The following is a 17304-nucleotide window of genomic DNA, read 5'->3' as shown; positions in this document are numbered from 1 at the left end:
ACCACATGCAGCCATCACACCACTCATATGGATCAACACAACAACAACACAAGAATGCCATGAATGCTATGGATGGCATGATGCAAAGGGGAAGACAAGGCATGACCACATGAAATAATAACTTCCATAACCATGACATCATGGACCCAAACATGAAGGTTCCAAATAAGGCAATGTTACACTTGGGGCATTACATCATAGGATTAAATACTTGACACGCAGAAAACAATAGCAATAAAATGACACGATCAATATGCTACGTTCATAGTTTGGGTCTAGTCCATCACATGATTCTCCTAATGATGTGATCCAGTTATCAAGTGACAACACTTGCATATAGTCAGAAAACCTTGACTATCCTTGATCAACTCGGCTAGCCAACTAGAGGGTTGCTAGGTACATTGTTTTGTCTATGTATCCACACATGTATCTATGTTTTCATTCAACACAATTATAGCATGGATAATAAACGACTACCTTGAAACAGGAAATATAATAATAACTATTTATCATTGCCTCTAGGGCATATTTACAACAAATTCAATATGGACAAATCATATCCATCTAAAACTCCTATGGCGGTTCAATCTCTAGACGTGGAGAAAGATCCGTTCAGACCAAGGGATGACGGAGAAGAGGTGTTGGGACCTGAAGTTCCATACCTCGGTGATGTTGGAGCACTTATGTATCTTGCAAATTGCACAAGACCTGATATTGCATTTGCAGTAAATCTACTTGCTAGACATAGTGCAGCTCCCACCAAACGTTATTGGTCTAGAGTGAAGAATATATTTCGATATCTCCAAGGGACAAAGGATCTTGGCCTATTTTTCCAGTTCGAGAGAAATCTTGACTCTGATATGATTGGATATGCAGATGCCGGCTATTTGTGTGATCCCCATAATGCCAGATCACACACCGGCTTTGTGTTCCTACATGGTGGTACTGCTATATCATGAAAGTCTTCAAAGCAAACTCTGGTGGCAACATCTACAAATCATTCTGAAATAATTCACTATTTGAAGCATCATGGGAATGTGTATGGCTTTCTAGAATGATAAACCACATACAACAGCAGATCTGGCCAAACGGGACGTGCTAGTTGGGCCGGCCCGACAACCCGCAGGCCAGGCACGACACGGGCCCGGCCCGGCACGGGCTAATCGTGCTCGGGCCAGGCACGAGCACGCCGTGACCCGTGCCCGGGCCGCCACCCCGAGCCCGCATGCCAGCACGGCATGGCACGATTAGGAGGGAGCGGTGTGGGGGAGCGAGGCGGGGGGCGCACAGCACACCTTGGGCGATGGGGGAGCGGGGCCAACCGTTGGAGCGGTCAACGGAGCAGGGGCGCGGGGCGGCCAGCTGGCTGGGGCGGGACCGCGTGTGGGAGGGGGGCGGGAGATGGGTGGGTTTATGAGGGATTAGGAGGAAGATTAGGAGGGTTTGGGTGGGTTTAGGAGGGATTAGGAGGTATTTTCGAGGTTTTTTTGTCTGTTTTTTAAATCAAACCGGCCAACGTGCCGCGAGTCATGCTTGGGCCTGGACCCCAGGCACACGAGCCAGCACGGCACGGCCCGTTTAATAAACGTGCCCTGGCGGGCCGGGCCGTGCCAGGCACGAATATAGCGGGCCGTGTCGAGCCGGCTGTTTGGCCAGGTATGTACAACAGTCATGTGGAATTGGTTCGATAGAATCACCCACCATTATCTATGAGGATAATGCGGCTTGTATTGCACAGATGCAAACAGGATACATCAAGATTAATATCAGTAAGCATATTTCTCCTAAGTGGTTTTTCCCCCATAATCTTCGAAAAAGCAAGGAAATAAGCATCTTGCAAGTCAAATCATGCGACAACCTTGCTAATATGTTTACTAAGTGTTTACCAAACTCAACATTCCAAAAATATGTTCATGGAATTGGTATGCAGCAACTTAGAGACTTACAAGCATCAAGGGAGTCTCTTCTTGAGATATTTGTGTTCAATGAGAAAACATTGTGCTATCTCTTTGTGGTTTATGTTTCACGTTCTCATCAAGTTTACACCGCCTCAATGACTTCTTTAAAACAAAACAATTCGCTTTTATTAAAGTTGATATTCATAATATTCTCTTGCTAATGTTTTTTCTTTTGAACATATTCTCTTGCTAATGTTTGTTTCTCATACAAGTTTTATCTACATACGTAACATTCCAGCAAACCGGCATAATTTAACCCTGACGGCCTGTCACGGTTTTGGACATAATCACAACGTTAAACTAACAGGCCCTGGTTACCGTTAGTAATAATAGCCCATATATTTATATATATATATATATATGATCCTGAGAACGACTGATCTGACTGACCGGAAGGCCAATCCAGGTTCACATCTGCAAGTCCCTTCTGCAGCAGGGCTTAAGCCCGCAGCACGCCGCCCCATCCACCGAGAAATGCACCACCTCCTTGCCCACATGCTTCCGGGCAACCCCGTCGCCTCTCTGGCCTGAAGCCCAGGCAGAGTACAGCGACTGGACGGCCTCCTCCGACAGCCCGTTCCGGCTGAGGTCAAGCACCCTCAGCTGCTTCGCCGAGACAAGGGCCTCCGCGAGCTGCTGGACAAACTGGCAGCCAGAATAGGAGTTTCGCTGGCAGGAGCTCGCGCAGCTCCTGGTAGGACCAGAAACTGTACGTTGGTCCTTGTTTGCCGCTTCATCCTCACTGTCCGCCACCACCATCTTCTCCAGATCGACGTTTCCTGGACCTACATTGTCACCTGCTTCAGCGTTGTGGCCGTGTTTGTGCTCGGTGCCTGTCGATACATCCTGCATGTCCTCGTCGAAGTGCAGTGTTCTCTCTAGTGACAGGTTTGCATTCTCGGCAACCCTCAGCTCCTCCAGTTGATCATTCCCTGGAAGGGCCAGAAGATTGTGAGTTTGGCACAGAAGGCGTTGTTTTGAGTGTAATACTTATATAATTGTTCTGTTCCTCACCTGCTAGTGCCTGAATAATTCGAGTAATGCCACCAAGCCCAAGATTGCATCTGTCAAGAGTGAGAGATCTAAGGCTGCACTGGGGATTTGCAAGTATTGCCCCAACAGCATCACATCCCTGCATTGTGCAACCTCACAATGTTAAACAAACGGTAATGGGACCAAAATCGCATAGACCAAATTATCTGAGGATAGGAAGCGAACCTCCATGTTAATGGAATTTCCTCCAAGGTTCAAGTCGATAATATTAATTCTAGAAAAATTTGTACAGATCTGTGAGAATTCAGGAGTTGTGAGCCCGCAGTTGGATAAATCCAACCTCATCAATTCTTGGGATGCGCTAGATAATGCCTCGGTCAGCCTAATTGTTCCTCCCTGCAGAAAGAATTTCATCCATAAAGCATGATGTTTGCTACAAGCTGTAAATACTGACCATATATGGAAAACAGACTCACAGGTCCAATGGAAGTTCCACCTAGCAGAAATCCAGATAGATTCAAGGATTGTGCAAGTAGACACAGTTTATCAACCATTAACTTGTTCAGTTTTATACCGGTTAGGCTTAGTTGTGAAAACCTGCAGTGATCAAATCCATAGCTGGTTTATTACTTCACCACACTTCATAGCTGTCAACAGTAATGGAGCAATGTCTGCTGACCTTTTCAAAGAAGCCAGTTTGGAGAGAAGGTTAAGCATTGCGTTGCCAGATATTGGATTGTTCTTTCCTGTCAAAGGTATGCAATTTTGACCGTTTACACATGAAGATGGCTAGTTATATACAACACAGACGCAACAAATTACCTATCGACAGATGTGAAAGGACCGAGTCTTCATGTAGTGCATCTGCCATTTTCTGAACTGTTCTTGATGTGATAGAACACTGCTCAACATCCAAGCAATACAGTGCTGTCACGAATGGAAACAAAACATGCATTGTATTAGAAGAAAGTAGTGGTGTACACTGAGAAAAAACAAGATGGCAAAAAACTCCAAAGGTGATAAACACAAAAGGCCTATTGTTTCTGCAGCTCCCAAAACATACACTTATTACTGGGTATTGAGACTCACACATACCTTTGCACTTCTGTAGGATTGTGAAAAGATAAGAGCTGCAACCATCTGTGAGGCGATTCCCAGCCAGATTAAGTACTTCCAGTCGTTCAGTCAGAACAGCACACTCGCAGATCTGTCCATCAGTAAATTATGGACAAAATATGACTTCAGAACTAACTGTCATTCCACTTTGATATGCAGGTTTCTGTAATAGGAAAAAACACCTGAAATAAAGCAGTTGGACCAAATCGATTGCAATGTAAATCCAGTGTCAAACCACCATATGTTTGGCTTGACGAAGCAAATATTTGTTGAAGACTTTCAATTGTTTCGTTTCCTGCAATTCATACACATGAATGCTTAATCAGTCTAAGATGATCTTTTAAGGATAAGGTCTACAGGTGATTAATGCAGCACACTGTGTGTCACAGAGCTAAAGGAGCTTTCCATTTACCTATTAAGTCTATAACTATCTCTCTGCCAAACTCATGATGCTTAAATTAAACACATACTAGAAATAAGGAGAGAATGCTGAAAAATGATACCTAGCATGTTATGAGAAAGATCCAACATGGCTATTGTTTTATGTGATCTTAGGGCTTCAAGAAGAGGTGAAATTGACAAATCTTGCAGTCCACACTCAGACAGAATGATTTCATCTTCAGAGACCTGTTGTTGGAAAACAGAAGGCCAGTAAAACATTTAGCTTTGACAAGTTAGTCAGACCTGATTTACGAAATTATAAATAAAAACAAGTAATATAAATCCAACAAACTTACTTCAAGATTATACAATTTTTTCAATAGCTTCTTATTTGGTGCTTCTGACAACTTTGTGCAGAAATCAACGTACAGTTTCATCAACCGCTTTGGCACCCAATCTTCATTAGAAATATAGACATTACACTTTTAATAGAATGGATCAGCATGCAGTACAAAAAGTATATACATGAAACCAAGCAGCTACAAATGTCGAGTGAAATTTGTCCATATAGAGAGAGCACAGGTGATAGCACAATGAGACCAACACAAGTCTTGCTTCAGCATTGAAAATACACAAATATAAAGTAAAGCAAGTAGATGAATTTAATCAAACACTTGCTTTCAAGTAGGAAGAGCTCAAAACTTCATACAGTGAGCAAAACCCTCCCCCTTACAAAAAAGTTTAACGCATCCGCCCTTTACATCTGTCAATGACAGACTCACATGTCGTAAGAAACAAACCCAGATTGAATGCTGCTGAGATTGCAATCAGAAACTTGGAGCTAGGTAGGGTTTTTTTTTTTTGCTAGATTAAAATTTAATCAGTAGCATAAATCAGCATAGCTGTACATATATAAAAGTTAAGAGCTAGTGCAGCACAACTACAGATACATTTTGAACTTTGTGCAAATTGTGAGGGACTTCTGAACTTCAAATAAACAGTACTGTTGTATATGACAATTCAGATTATTTAGCATGCAGAAAAATACTCAGTAATTTCACATCCCCCGCTGTTGTAGGCTATTAGCACGAAAAATATAGAACCAAACAACCATAATTTATTGTGCTCAGTTTACTGCAATCATCAAATCAGTGTCCCTTACATATTTAATGCATATTCCGCGGCAACAAAAATGCCAAAATCAAAATGATCCTGATATGTCCTATAGAAATAGTAATATACTTCCTCTGTACCATAATATTTGTTGTTGGGGAGAACTAAGTTTAGTTCTCCCCAACAACAAATATTTAGGAACAGAGGGAGTAGGACTCATGCAGCTCATGCAACAATAGCAGTTCTATGAACAAAGTTGAGTAAGCTACACACATACCATCAATAAAAGCCTCAATGCACTTCTGTTCAGAAGCAAGTTGACCAATATGATCAACTGATTCTGCACCATCCAGTACATTCCCACAACACTTGAGCTCTCCAATAATAGGCAACAAGCCTACAAAGTAAGATAAACATAAGTTCCAACAGAAAAGAAAGAAACAAGAGGTTGTTCCCTAGCAAATATGACACCATAAGAACCACAGGAACTAACCCACCACAAACTGTCTCCTATAAGTCTATAACATATTCGGCAATAGGCACATACATGAATCTTGGATAAATAGCCAAGACATGGTATACATCCTCAGGTACTGGAAAACCTGTTACTAGGGAACAATAACTGTATTTCCAGATAACCTGAACAGTTGATACAGTTCAAGAACTGAACAATCATATATGTATTGCTGGAGAAATGGGCCAAATATCACAACGTATGCATATAACAGCTGAAGGAAGAACCAAAGAATGCATCACCACACAAGGACATTCTACATTTCTTACAAGATCGCAAGATAACCAGATAAGAGTAATGGTAAAGGTGAGATGCCTTCTCAATTTCACATCCCTCCCTCTAACTCCGATATTTTGGTAATGAAAATATTAAAGGCGAACCCACTGGCATAGAAGATTGAATACAATTCCCATGACAGAAAATATTGCCAAAAAAAACTTAATGGGCATACTACATGACTTGTCAAAGTTTAGAAAACAAGGGCAAACCTTTGGAGCTCTTCTCATTAGGAATCTGAAGGTAGTATACACATGCCACTTCGACTTTAAGAGACTCGATGCTAAAAGTGGCCTCGCATATGCAAGCATTTACATCCAAGTACACCAGATGTTCACCAATTCTGAACGCCAAATATTGCTGTAAATTAAGGATCTCATCATAATTAATAATTTAAATCACAGACCACAAGGAATATCCATAACTGGAGCAGTTGTTGTACCGCAGGTAATAACGCTAAGAACTACATCTAGATCATTTCTAGATTTCAAATAGATGCAAGTGGAATGTTTCAGATGATCTGAAAACAAATCCTAGATAGACTCCAATATGAATATGGGACACAGCTCGCTTCAACAAAAGATGTGTTTTGACATATACGCACTGCACACCACTTGTCGGGGGGATGACCCCGGGTACCCCAAGGGCGACGAGTCGGACGGGGTGCCCGCCCGCCCGGGCCGGCTACTCCGACTCGCACCCGCGGCCGGCTGGCCAGAGCCGGCTACGGCGTCCCATCGGACACGCACGGACAAGACGGCCATAACCCTCGGCGGTGCACCGTTGTACCCACGTCAGGCGGTATCTTCTACAGTGTAACTTGTCCCCTGGGCGCTGGTTTATAAAGTGCCCCAGGGGACAGGCATAGCCTAGCTCCCAAGCTACATATAGCTTCGCATGTAAGCTACCCATGGTAGCTTACATCCCAAGCAACTTAGTATGTAAGCTACCCACTATAGCTTACATACTAAGCCACACATCCATACAAAGGGCCTCATGCCCACCACATATGGAGGCCCCCTTTTGGCTGCCCTCTCACACCCTCATGCACATACACACAGACATGAGGCTAAGGAAGGAAGCACTCAGCTCCCTCTTCCCCCTCTAATACAGCTCCAGGAGCAATCTTGTACTGCAAAGATACCTCATATACAGACATGCAGAAGTAGGGGTATTATCTCTCCGGAGAGCCCCGAACCTGGGTAAACCATCGCGTGTTACTACCCTATCCCGTCCTGGATCCTCCATGGCAGCCTTGCTCTCACCTCGATTAGCCTACCCATGGCATATGTTGTGAGGAAACGATGACATCACTGATACACATCGAGAGTAGTATCATTCAAGGGTAGGATCACATCTCGACTGCCTGCCCTATGATTGTTATTTCTAAGTGTTTTGCAAATAGTAGCTTAAGACAAGTTTAACTTGCATTGAGTATCTAGTATCTATAGTGGCGGAACTACAGATATGCTGGACGGGCGAGGCTAAAGGAAAGCCCAAAATGTTCTCACATGGCCCAGTTTTGCTCACACTTCACTGGTTTCTTCCTGGGCTGGGCTGGCCATGGCCTTGTTTTACTTGAACATGGCTCCGCCACTGAGTGTCTGGTTGCAACAACCAGAAAAGGAGAAATATGAACATATGGACATTCAAAAGTAAACCTGGATGACAGAAAATAGATGTTCCATTTGACATATGGATCCCTTCTAATATATTTCACCACTCAATACATCTAAAGTAGTAAAGTTACCAGCTGACTAAGGCATTATGGAATCTCCAAGTAACAAAAAGGATAGAGCAATGGAAAGCACAATTGCCATATGCTTTTCAGCAATCCTGTGAAGACTGAATTTGCAATAATACTTACATGATCAGCATCGGATAGAAGGCCGACAGCATTTTGACCTTGTGGTTGATTATGAGATGCAGGAATGCAAATTCTGGAACCACTCGCTGCTGGCTTGGATGCAGACGCATTTCCTCCTCTAGAAGCTCCTATTTCCAGTCCATCATTACCATGACCAATGGGGCTACTTAATTTGAATGAGCATATACTTTCCTCAGCAGGGCAGGGTGTGCAGATACTGTACACATCCATGGGTTCAGTAGGGTCTACCTGCAGATAGGTATTGGTTATCACCCAAAAGGGGGGGGGGGGGTATGTTAACAAAAATAGTATCTCTCAACATATCAAGAATGTAAAATTATACTAAATCTCAAGCGATTATAAGCTTTGTATAACCTGATTCCTGTTGTTTGCTCCATTTGCTATGTGTTCTGTTTCATAGAAAAATGTATGCAAAATAATTAGGAGACAGTCACCAGGCATTCCAGAAACTAAAGGTGTACAATGCATATAAGTCATGCACCTGATGTAGACAGACTATCTGTTCGATTAGTTTGCATCTTTTTTGATTGATCAATTTCAGAACTCTCATCAGCTTCGTCGTCTGATATAAACACACGGACACGTTTTTTACCAGACTGGTTACTGCATGATTTATTTAAAACTTCTCTAGTGCCCCCATCCATATCACATGATCTATCAACCTTCTTCTGGATGCTATGCATCTTGGATGCCTTCAATTTGGATGAGCTCCTACTTCTATGAAACAGTGAAGCGAGAATAACCTGATCATCAGGTTCCTCGGAACATGAATTTGCAGCATGCCCATCATTGTCCTCTTGATCAAGCATTTTATCAGAAGCATCACCACCTTCAGACTCAGTTTCTGAGCAATAGTCACTTACAGTATCCCTTGCTCCGTCCTGATTCAATATTTGCTTCAGTTCATCTATTTTTTTATGTACCTTCCTGAAGAAAAAAATAAATCTATTTTATGACAGGTCTGGGTAAATTAGCTTTCTTCTACCCAACATCTGTAAGTAACTTACTTGGCATCTTCTACACTATCAAATCTGACCATGTGACTGTAATGCATGTTCTCAAGGGCGGAAAGTTGCACATGTGGCACATTCCCTTCCACGGCAATTCTGAATATCATTGAAATGCAAGTATCAGGATCTATAGGTGGAGGCAAAATGACACGATGACCACATGCATTTCCAGACTTACCGGAACATTTACCAGACTGATAATAGATCACATGTACACATACACAAGAGAATAACATGGCACAAAACTAAAACAACAATATGGCGTTGAAAATGATAATTACCACAGTACCCTAGCTATACAGATAAAAGGCACACGTTTACAACTTCCTTGGGCATTTGTACAGCACATGCTACAGGATATACTATATTAGTCTATAATGGTCCACAGTTCTGGCCAGTTATGTTAATAATAACATTTCAAAATTATTGTGTGGTGCCCTTGTCATTTTCCCAAAACAAACTACACATGATTACAATACCTTATGTATGTATTTGGATGCTCAGCATCTTCTATGTATGTAAGAGGGTCGAGTTGTCTGACATGTGTTGGACATTGTACAAGACTCATGCACAGCCTCGATTAGGATATATGGCTGCCACAGAATACTGACACTCCATATTTTTTAACAAGCTTTCAAACTGGTGGCACTGTTCCTATATTAGCAATAGGGTGTTTCAGTGGATCAAAGCAACATGTTCATGGATAAGCCACCCATGTCATAACCTATGTACTCTTTGTAACCGCTAATTTAATCTGCTATATTCTGCTTCGCAAGATTGCAAATGTATTTGAATAATTATTGTACACAAGGCACGGAGATATTGCCTGTAGCCTTCTTCAAAAGCTTGCAACGCACCAGCCCAGTCACCACAAGAATCAAGAACATTTCCAATGTCCACTTTTGCTAATGCTTGACCCTGAAATTTCATGTATCCAAAGGTGGGCAGGATTTAGAACTGTTAACAACAAGTACAAGTTTGCAAACAGAAAGGTAGTTTTATTATGAGCTAGGGGGCATGCCAGCATAAACAAAAATAAAACTAAGGGAACATAAACTCACCTCTAAGTTTCCAATTGATCGATACATTTTCCAGCTTTTCATGTACCATTTACGAGCTTTGTTGAAGTTTCTAAGCTTTTGGTATGATTCTCCTATGGACAGAAGAGCATCACTCTGTTTTTCCTTGTCACGAAGTTCATTTGTTACTCTCTTTTTCCCTTTCGAAAAATCCTTGTGCTGGAAAGCAAATAATTTATATCAGAATTAAGCCCTGTGCTAATTTTCATCACACTGCCGCCTAATACTTAATGCTATAAACAATTTATCAATTCCGGTTAGTCCTTAGCACAGAGCAAAACCATGTAAAGTATACACGCAGTTCAACACAAGTGCCTGTACAAAATAGAGCAAACAAATTCAGCATAACCTGAATAGTTAGGACTTAGGAGCATGGGCAGAATAATTCTGACAAGAGGCTTCTAATGAAACCTGGATATTTATTGTAACTTAAAGATAGCGTCAAACGAGGTACTCTACCGTCATCCACGGTATTGGTCAAGTCAACCAAACCATTAAAATTATGTCCGGTTATACATAAATGTGAGAACAATACTGGAACATTTTTCTAAATAGAATTTAGCAGCAAAGAGAAATAAATCATAAACAGAAAACAGGTACAAGTTACAGCTAACATTAGGTGGCTAAAGTTCAGATACTTAGATACTGCTCACTTCACTAATACACTTACTTTTAGCCATGCAGATATCATTCTTGCCTTTTCAATAAGATTATCCAGCCATGCATGCTGCTCAAGGAGGAGTTTTCTCTCCATTGGTGTTCCACGAGCATTGGAAGTATCTCTGACAAGCTTTTTCAGTTTCTGCTCATCTTTCTTCAACTCTTCAAGAACTTCAGCTGCTTTCGTAACAGTTTCAATATTCTGATGAATTTGATCAACTAGTGCATCTTCATCTTCCAAACCCTTTGTTATGTGAAGAGCTTTGCTGTAGCAAAGTTTTGCATCTCCATACTTTTGAACCCGATAATACAACTCCCCCAGATTTATAAATCCCTTTGCCTCACCTTGAAGATGGTTTATTTTTCTACATATATCTATGTCCATCTCAATATGATCCTTGGCTTTGTTCCAGTTGCGTAACTCGGTATAAACATTTCCTAGATTATGATGGAGCCTCGTGCGAGCATCATCATATTGATTTACCTCTTCTTCATCACATATTTTCAAACCCTGGGTAAGTAGTTGCTCAGCTTCTTCAAAGTTATCAAGATCTAGTTCAAGCATGCCCAAATTATTGTATGAGTCAATGAGCTCCTTCAGGTAGGGTGTTTTTCCAGATGGGTCATTCTCTCTTAGACCCTTAACCAGTTTCATGGCAGATTTGAAATACTTCTTGGCATTCCGTATGGCATTGTGGTCATTTTCAGAATTTAGAAGCATTTCATGGTAGGTTCTCCCAAGCTGGGTACAAGCTCGCTGCTGCTCAACAAGGTTATCAGTGTCCTTGGCAAGTTGTAGGTGCTTCTTCTGTGAAGCATGCAAACATCGAGGAAGAAGGACATGAGTTGATGACTTGATTGATGTAGTAGAAACCAAACCAGATATTTTGAGTTAAAAAGGTAACTGTGGGCATTGCCTAAATAACCAACAACAGAAATGAAACAAGAGATCAGACATTAGTACACAAGTGCAGTGAGCAAATAACCCGAGATGTCATATTTTGACTTGTGCTGTAACAGGTCTGGTACACTCAGATTCAACGTATAATAGCAGTTAGCTTTTCACCCTCATTTTCCCAAAAGGCTTAACCCAGTTGTGGTATGGATGGTTACTAAAAGGTCAAAATGGAATTATGCAATTAAAGTAACAATATGGCCTCGGCAAAGAAAACTAAAAATATGGGACTAAACTTAGCAGCAGCAGGCATCCACAAATACTTCAACCGGAGAATGGCCTTACATGCAGCATCCACAACTATAGTCAGTAGGCAGTGAATGTGAGATGCTAACTTATTTATTATTATTTGACATATTAACACCAGTAAACTTTATTAGCAAATTTACACAGCTCAACAGTGGGTAAAACCACAAACTCTACTGACAGATCAGTCGACCTATATAAACACCACCGGGCGCATTGAAACAAGCAAAACTCCAGCCAAATCATGCCAGTCAAATGCCCAGCAGGACAGCACTGAACATTTGAAATGTGTGGTCAGACCAAGGTTTGATGTAACTTCTATCCAATTCTTTCAACAGCCTAACCTAAGGCGTGTCACTACGAAGTTGAAACAAACGGTCAGATCAAAGTTCCGGTGTTGCTGATATATACTACAACGATCGGAACACACTGTAAAGACTGATACTTGTCGGCAAGATAATACTACTACTAACATTCTACAGCTCAAAATCCTGATTCGAATCAGACGGCTCGACGCAGATCCGATGCCGCTAGGCAAGCCCGGGCATCCGGTCCAGCCAGGTGGAGGCGATTTTGGATTTCTGATGCGGGAAACGGCGGCGGGTTGGGCGGACCTGGTAGGTGAGGGCCTGGGGGTAGTGGCCGAGGCGGAGGTGGACCTCCCCGAGCGACTGGCAGGACTCGAGCAGGTGGCGCTGCGGGAGGTGCTTGAGGGAGACCTCGTAGTCGATCCGCAGCCAGCGGAGCGCCTCGACGTACTCGCCGCGGCGCTTGTGGATGTCGCCGATGACGTTGGCCCACCGCGCCTCCTCCTCCCGGTTCCCCTCCGACTCCGCCTCCCGGTACCCGCGCTTCGCGCCCTTCAGCTCCTCCTCCTCCTCCCTCGCCCGCCCGCCGCCGCGCCCCATCCCCCCCCGCCGCCTGCGCTAGGGTTCCGGCAAGGATTTTTTTTGTTGTTGTTGTTTTCTTGGTTCCCCTTCCTCGCCTCCGGGTTTGGGGATTTCGGAGGGGGTGAAATGGAGAGGAGGGAGCCTCTTCCCGCCAAAACATTTCGGGGCGCCGTCCTTCCTGTTGCTGCTCTTCTTGGGCCGTGCGTTGGGCCGTTTTTTTTTTTTTTTTGCGAGATCACAGCGTGTGTGTTTTGACAAAGGCAAAGAGGGTGGGTGACAGTGCGTGTGCTGGAGTGTTGAAAATACCAAGCAAAAAGTAAAGGCTAAACCTGGAACATATTGGATGAGTTATTTCTTTGATGCGTGACTTGTTGATCGTGATAAATTGCCTCCGGGGAAGACCGGCTGAAAAGTGGCCGACCGTCGAGAGGACCAATTTTTTTGGGTTACGAAAACGTGGTAATTTCCGTTTAGTTTATGCTACTGGCCAACCAGTCGGTCAGCCGGTCCTAGCGTTTTCGCATCCCCTAGGCTGGAGGCTAGAGCCAGCTAGCAGCCACCGGAGCGGAGAACGGCAAAGCCAAACGCGCCACCGCATTCCATTCAGCGACTCTTCTTTTACGTACGGCGGCCACCGACCGGAGCGACCATGTCGGCGGCGCGTCAAGCCGTCCCTAGCTAGAATCCACGGCATCAGGGCATGGGCCGGTGCAGGTGCAACCTTTTCCCTCGTACGGACTAATGGGACATGTCTGTCTGGGTCATGGCTCTCTATTCTGTAAAAGTCAGAGCTGCGGCTCGAGCCAAGAATTATTTTTGCAAGGGGTTTTACATATTTTGCTCTTACCAAATGCATGCTCGTGCCAAAACTCAATCCACCGTTAAAAGGCGACCCTTTTATGCACAGGGACGGAGCCAGGCCAGGAGCAAGCCCCGGACCGATTCAAAAGCTACGATGCACTCGGACCTCACGTAGAGCAACTACTTAACGAGCATTTTTCACAAGCATTTCAGTAATCACTTTCACGTGGGACATTTAGCGCATTTCTAGTCGTCGGCACGTGTCGCTCCCTAAACGTTCTCTTTGGATTTTGTTTTTTTATTTTTCGTATGGGTTTTTATTTTTTAAGTGGTTTTTCCTGATTTTTTTGGTGTTCCGGTTTTTCACTAGTCTTTTGTAATTTTTGGACGGGAAAAAATCATGAAAAACCGTGTTTCTGTTTTTTTACGAGAAAAAAATTCTGTTTTTTTTCGAAAGGCACGGTTTTAACTTTTCGAGCGTGCCTTTCGAAAAGGGAAAAAACGTGTTTCCTGTTTTTTTGCGAGAGTCACGGTTTTGCTTTCGTGAAAGGCGCGGTTTTGCCTTCGCGAGAGGCACGTTCATGCCTCTCAGAAAGGGGGAAAAACGTGTTTTCTGTTGTTGTTGTTTTTTGCGAGAGACACGGTTTTGCTTTCGTGAAAGGTACGATCTTGCCTTTACGAGAGGCACGTTCGTGCCTCTCGGAAATGAAAAAGAACATATTTTTTGTCTTTTTTTGCGAGAGACGCGGTTTTGCCTTCCCGAGCGTGCCTCTCGAAAAAGGAAAAAATGTGTTTTCTGTTTTTTTACAAGAGTTACGGTTTTGCTTTCGTGAAAGGCATGGTTTTGCCTTCGCGAGAGGCACGTTCATGCATCTCATAAAGGGGGAAAAAACGTGGTTTTTGTTTTTTTGCGAGAGACACGGTTTTACTTTCGTGAAAGATACGGATTTGCCTTCGCGAGAGGCATGTTCGTGCCTCTCGGAAAGGAAAAAAACGTATTTTTTGTCTTTTTTGCGAGAGACACGGTTTTGCTGTCGCGAAAGGCACGGTTTTGCTTCCGTGAAAGGCACGATTTTGCCTTCGCGAGAGGCACACCCGTGCCTCTCCCGAAAGGAAAAAACGCGGTTTTTTTGCGAGAGGCATGATTTTGCTTTCGTGAAAGGCTTCGGCTCTCTTTTTTCGGGAGAGGCACAGTTTTGCCTTCGCGAGAGGCGCAATCCGTGCCTCTCGGAAAGGGAAAAACGCGTTTAATGTTTTTTTTTCTATCGCGTGAGGCACGGTTTTTTCGTGGAAAAAAATCGTCAAAACCTATCAACATTTGATCTAGTTTTAAAGATCTCGACGCGAGAAACCCAACGGTGAAAGAGATTCGAGATTTGGATTTAGGAGATAAATCATTTTGAAACTACAAATATACAAAAAAAAAAACTTCTAGGTTGCGACAAGTGGCACATATATAGCGTCATTTGTCGCAACCTACGAAGGTGGAAGTTATCGTTGAAAGATGTACTCGCTAATTAATGATTTCTGACCTCACATCCGAAATAATCTCTATTGTAAGTAAAGGAGTTGGGTCCCAAGCCCGATGCCAAGGCCCTGGAGGCTTGGGTCCTGTCTCCGGCCCTGATTTTATGTATTCGATTGAAACGTGCATGCCTTAGTTTCACTTCACAAAACGCACTATCCCTACTCACAGCGACCAGGAGCTCGGTTCTATGAACGACCAAAAACACCATGGCTTGTGCTCACCCAAAGCTTCTGCTGATCAGGGTCGGGCTTACAGGTGTACAAACTGTACATCCAGCACAGTGCCCATAAATTTTAGAGGCCTCAAATTTTTATACAAGCTTACTATGTATTTCTAAAGAAAAAACTGTTTGTGAACGTTGGGCCTCTCAAGGCGCTGGGCCGCTTTCGCTGACGCGTCCACAAGGTTGCTGATCCTTCGATTGGAAACAGGATCGTAGGTTCCTTAAAAAAAGGAAACGGGGTCATCGGGAGTACTCACATCGATGGGAAAACACAAAATCGGGAAAACACTCGTGTCTATGGCCCTGTTTGAAACCAACCAGATTATATAATCTGGTTTTTATAATCTATTATATTTTCAAACAGAACAGTTTATATTATAGATTTTATAAACTAGATGATCAGATTATTATAATCTCATAATCTCCTCTATAGTTAAAATAAGATTATGGATTACAAATGACGTGTTATCCTTGTAAACTTCAAGAGAATTACGCAGTGCCACCGCCACTTTCCTATTTTTCCTTGTAAACTGAGGGCAGACATGTCATTGTACAATTTAAAAGCTGGTTTACAATTTATATAATCTGGCCTCCAAACATGCCCACCTGAATTATTTTTATAAACCAGATTATATAATTTATGTTCATAATCCAGATTATTATAATCTATTATGGTTCCAAACAGGACCTATGTCGCTACAGCCTGCAAGAAACGGGATACTAGCGTAGTCAGATCGATCGGCAACACTCCTTAGGCCACCGCTCGATTGAAACGGGATTGTTGGATCGATCAGCGACTCCAACAGTTCCAACAAGAGGATGAGATTACAATTTGCTGATTCCCAACAATTTTCTCCTCGAGTTTCAATGATAGGTAAAATCCTCTTTTTATAATCCCTAGGTTAATCTATTTTTTTCGGTTAATTTGTTTCCATATTCTTCTTATGACCCTATTCTCCGTAAACTCGAAGGGAAAAAGGAGATCTAGGCGTCCAAATTCAAGTGGATAACCTATAACCAGTAGCCACGTCTAGCAGCAGAGTGGTCCAAGGGCAAAGTCAACAAGGGGATCGCACACCTAACTCAATCCTCTAGGTTCTTTTGTTCCAATTTCATGCTATAATTTTCGTGTTGTTTGTTTGCTAAGAGTTCATCTAGAAAAGTAGTTAAGCTTTGTTTGAACACTGATTTGCAAATTGCTTACCGCCCTGCTGCTGCGTGGTAGAAAATTAGTTTAAATTGAAAATAAGTTTTTCAACTAGCAAAAATGCCCATGCGTTGCACCGAGAAAAAACATCACACCCTTTAACCATCGCCTGTTACACGACTAATTGTTTGATTTATGACATCAACTAATCTCAAAATAAAGAATTATGCTTTCACTTTACCATCTTTGCAAAATGGCTAACAAATGTTTGCATTGTTTGGTTTGCGGCTTTGTTAGTTTTACTCTCATCTTCACCTCCACTCATGGTGGTGAACTTATTGTCCGGTGTTAATGCGAGGCATATGTACTCTGAGATACATAAGGACCAGGAACCTATTGGGTTAATTGTTGTAACCAGCTTGCTTTTAAAAATAACAAAACTATCATGGCCATCTTATTAACCAAGAACCAAAAACATGGATAGTTAATTTTCTAAAGTTAATAATTTTTTCTCATGAATTTATAA

General features: G+C 42.6%; 1 protein-coding gene across 1 annotated transcript; it reads right to left on the bottom strand.

The window, feature by feature from the left end:
- Positions 1–2253: 2253 nt before the first annotated feature.
- On the bottom strand, positions 2254–13097 carry LOC123402624 (protein TONSOKU). Its single transcript, XM_045096561.1, has 20 exons — positions 12804–13097; positions 10999–11796; positions 10311–10487; positions 10076–10167; positions 9247–9345; positions 8721–9166; positions 8594–8628; positions 8219–8467; positions 6564–6711; positions 5839–5958; positions 4805–4905; positions 4571–4694; positions 4250–4362; positions 4047–4158; positions 3774–3878; positions 3631–3697; positions 3428–3548; positions 3177–3347; positions 2973–3090; positions 2254–2890 (listed from the first exon to the last, which is right to left on the bottom strand). Exons 1-20 carry the CDS (start codon positions 13095–13097, stop codon positions 2367–2369), a joined length of 4014 nt encoding a protein of 1337 aa, XP_044952496.1. The 3' UTR covers positions 2254–2366.
- Between the last annotated feature and the right edge of the window lie 4207 nt (positions 13098–17304).

This window comes from Hordeum vulgare, chromosome 6H (assembly GCF_904849725.1).
Source record: "Hordeum vulgare subsp. vulgare chromosome 6H, MorexV3_pseudomolecules_assembly, whole genome shotgun sequence".
Taxonomy (NCBI): domain Eukaryota; kingdom Viridiplantae; phylum Streptophyta; class Magnoliopsida; order Poales; family Poaceae; genus Hordeum; species Hordeum vulgare.
This window is presented reverse-complemented; position numbering and strand designations above follow the sequence as displayed.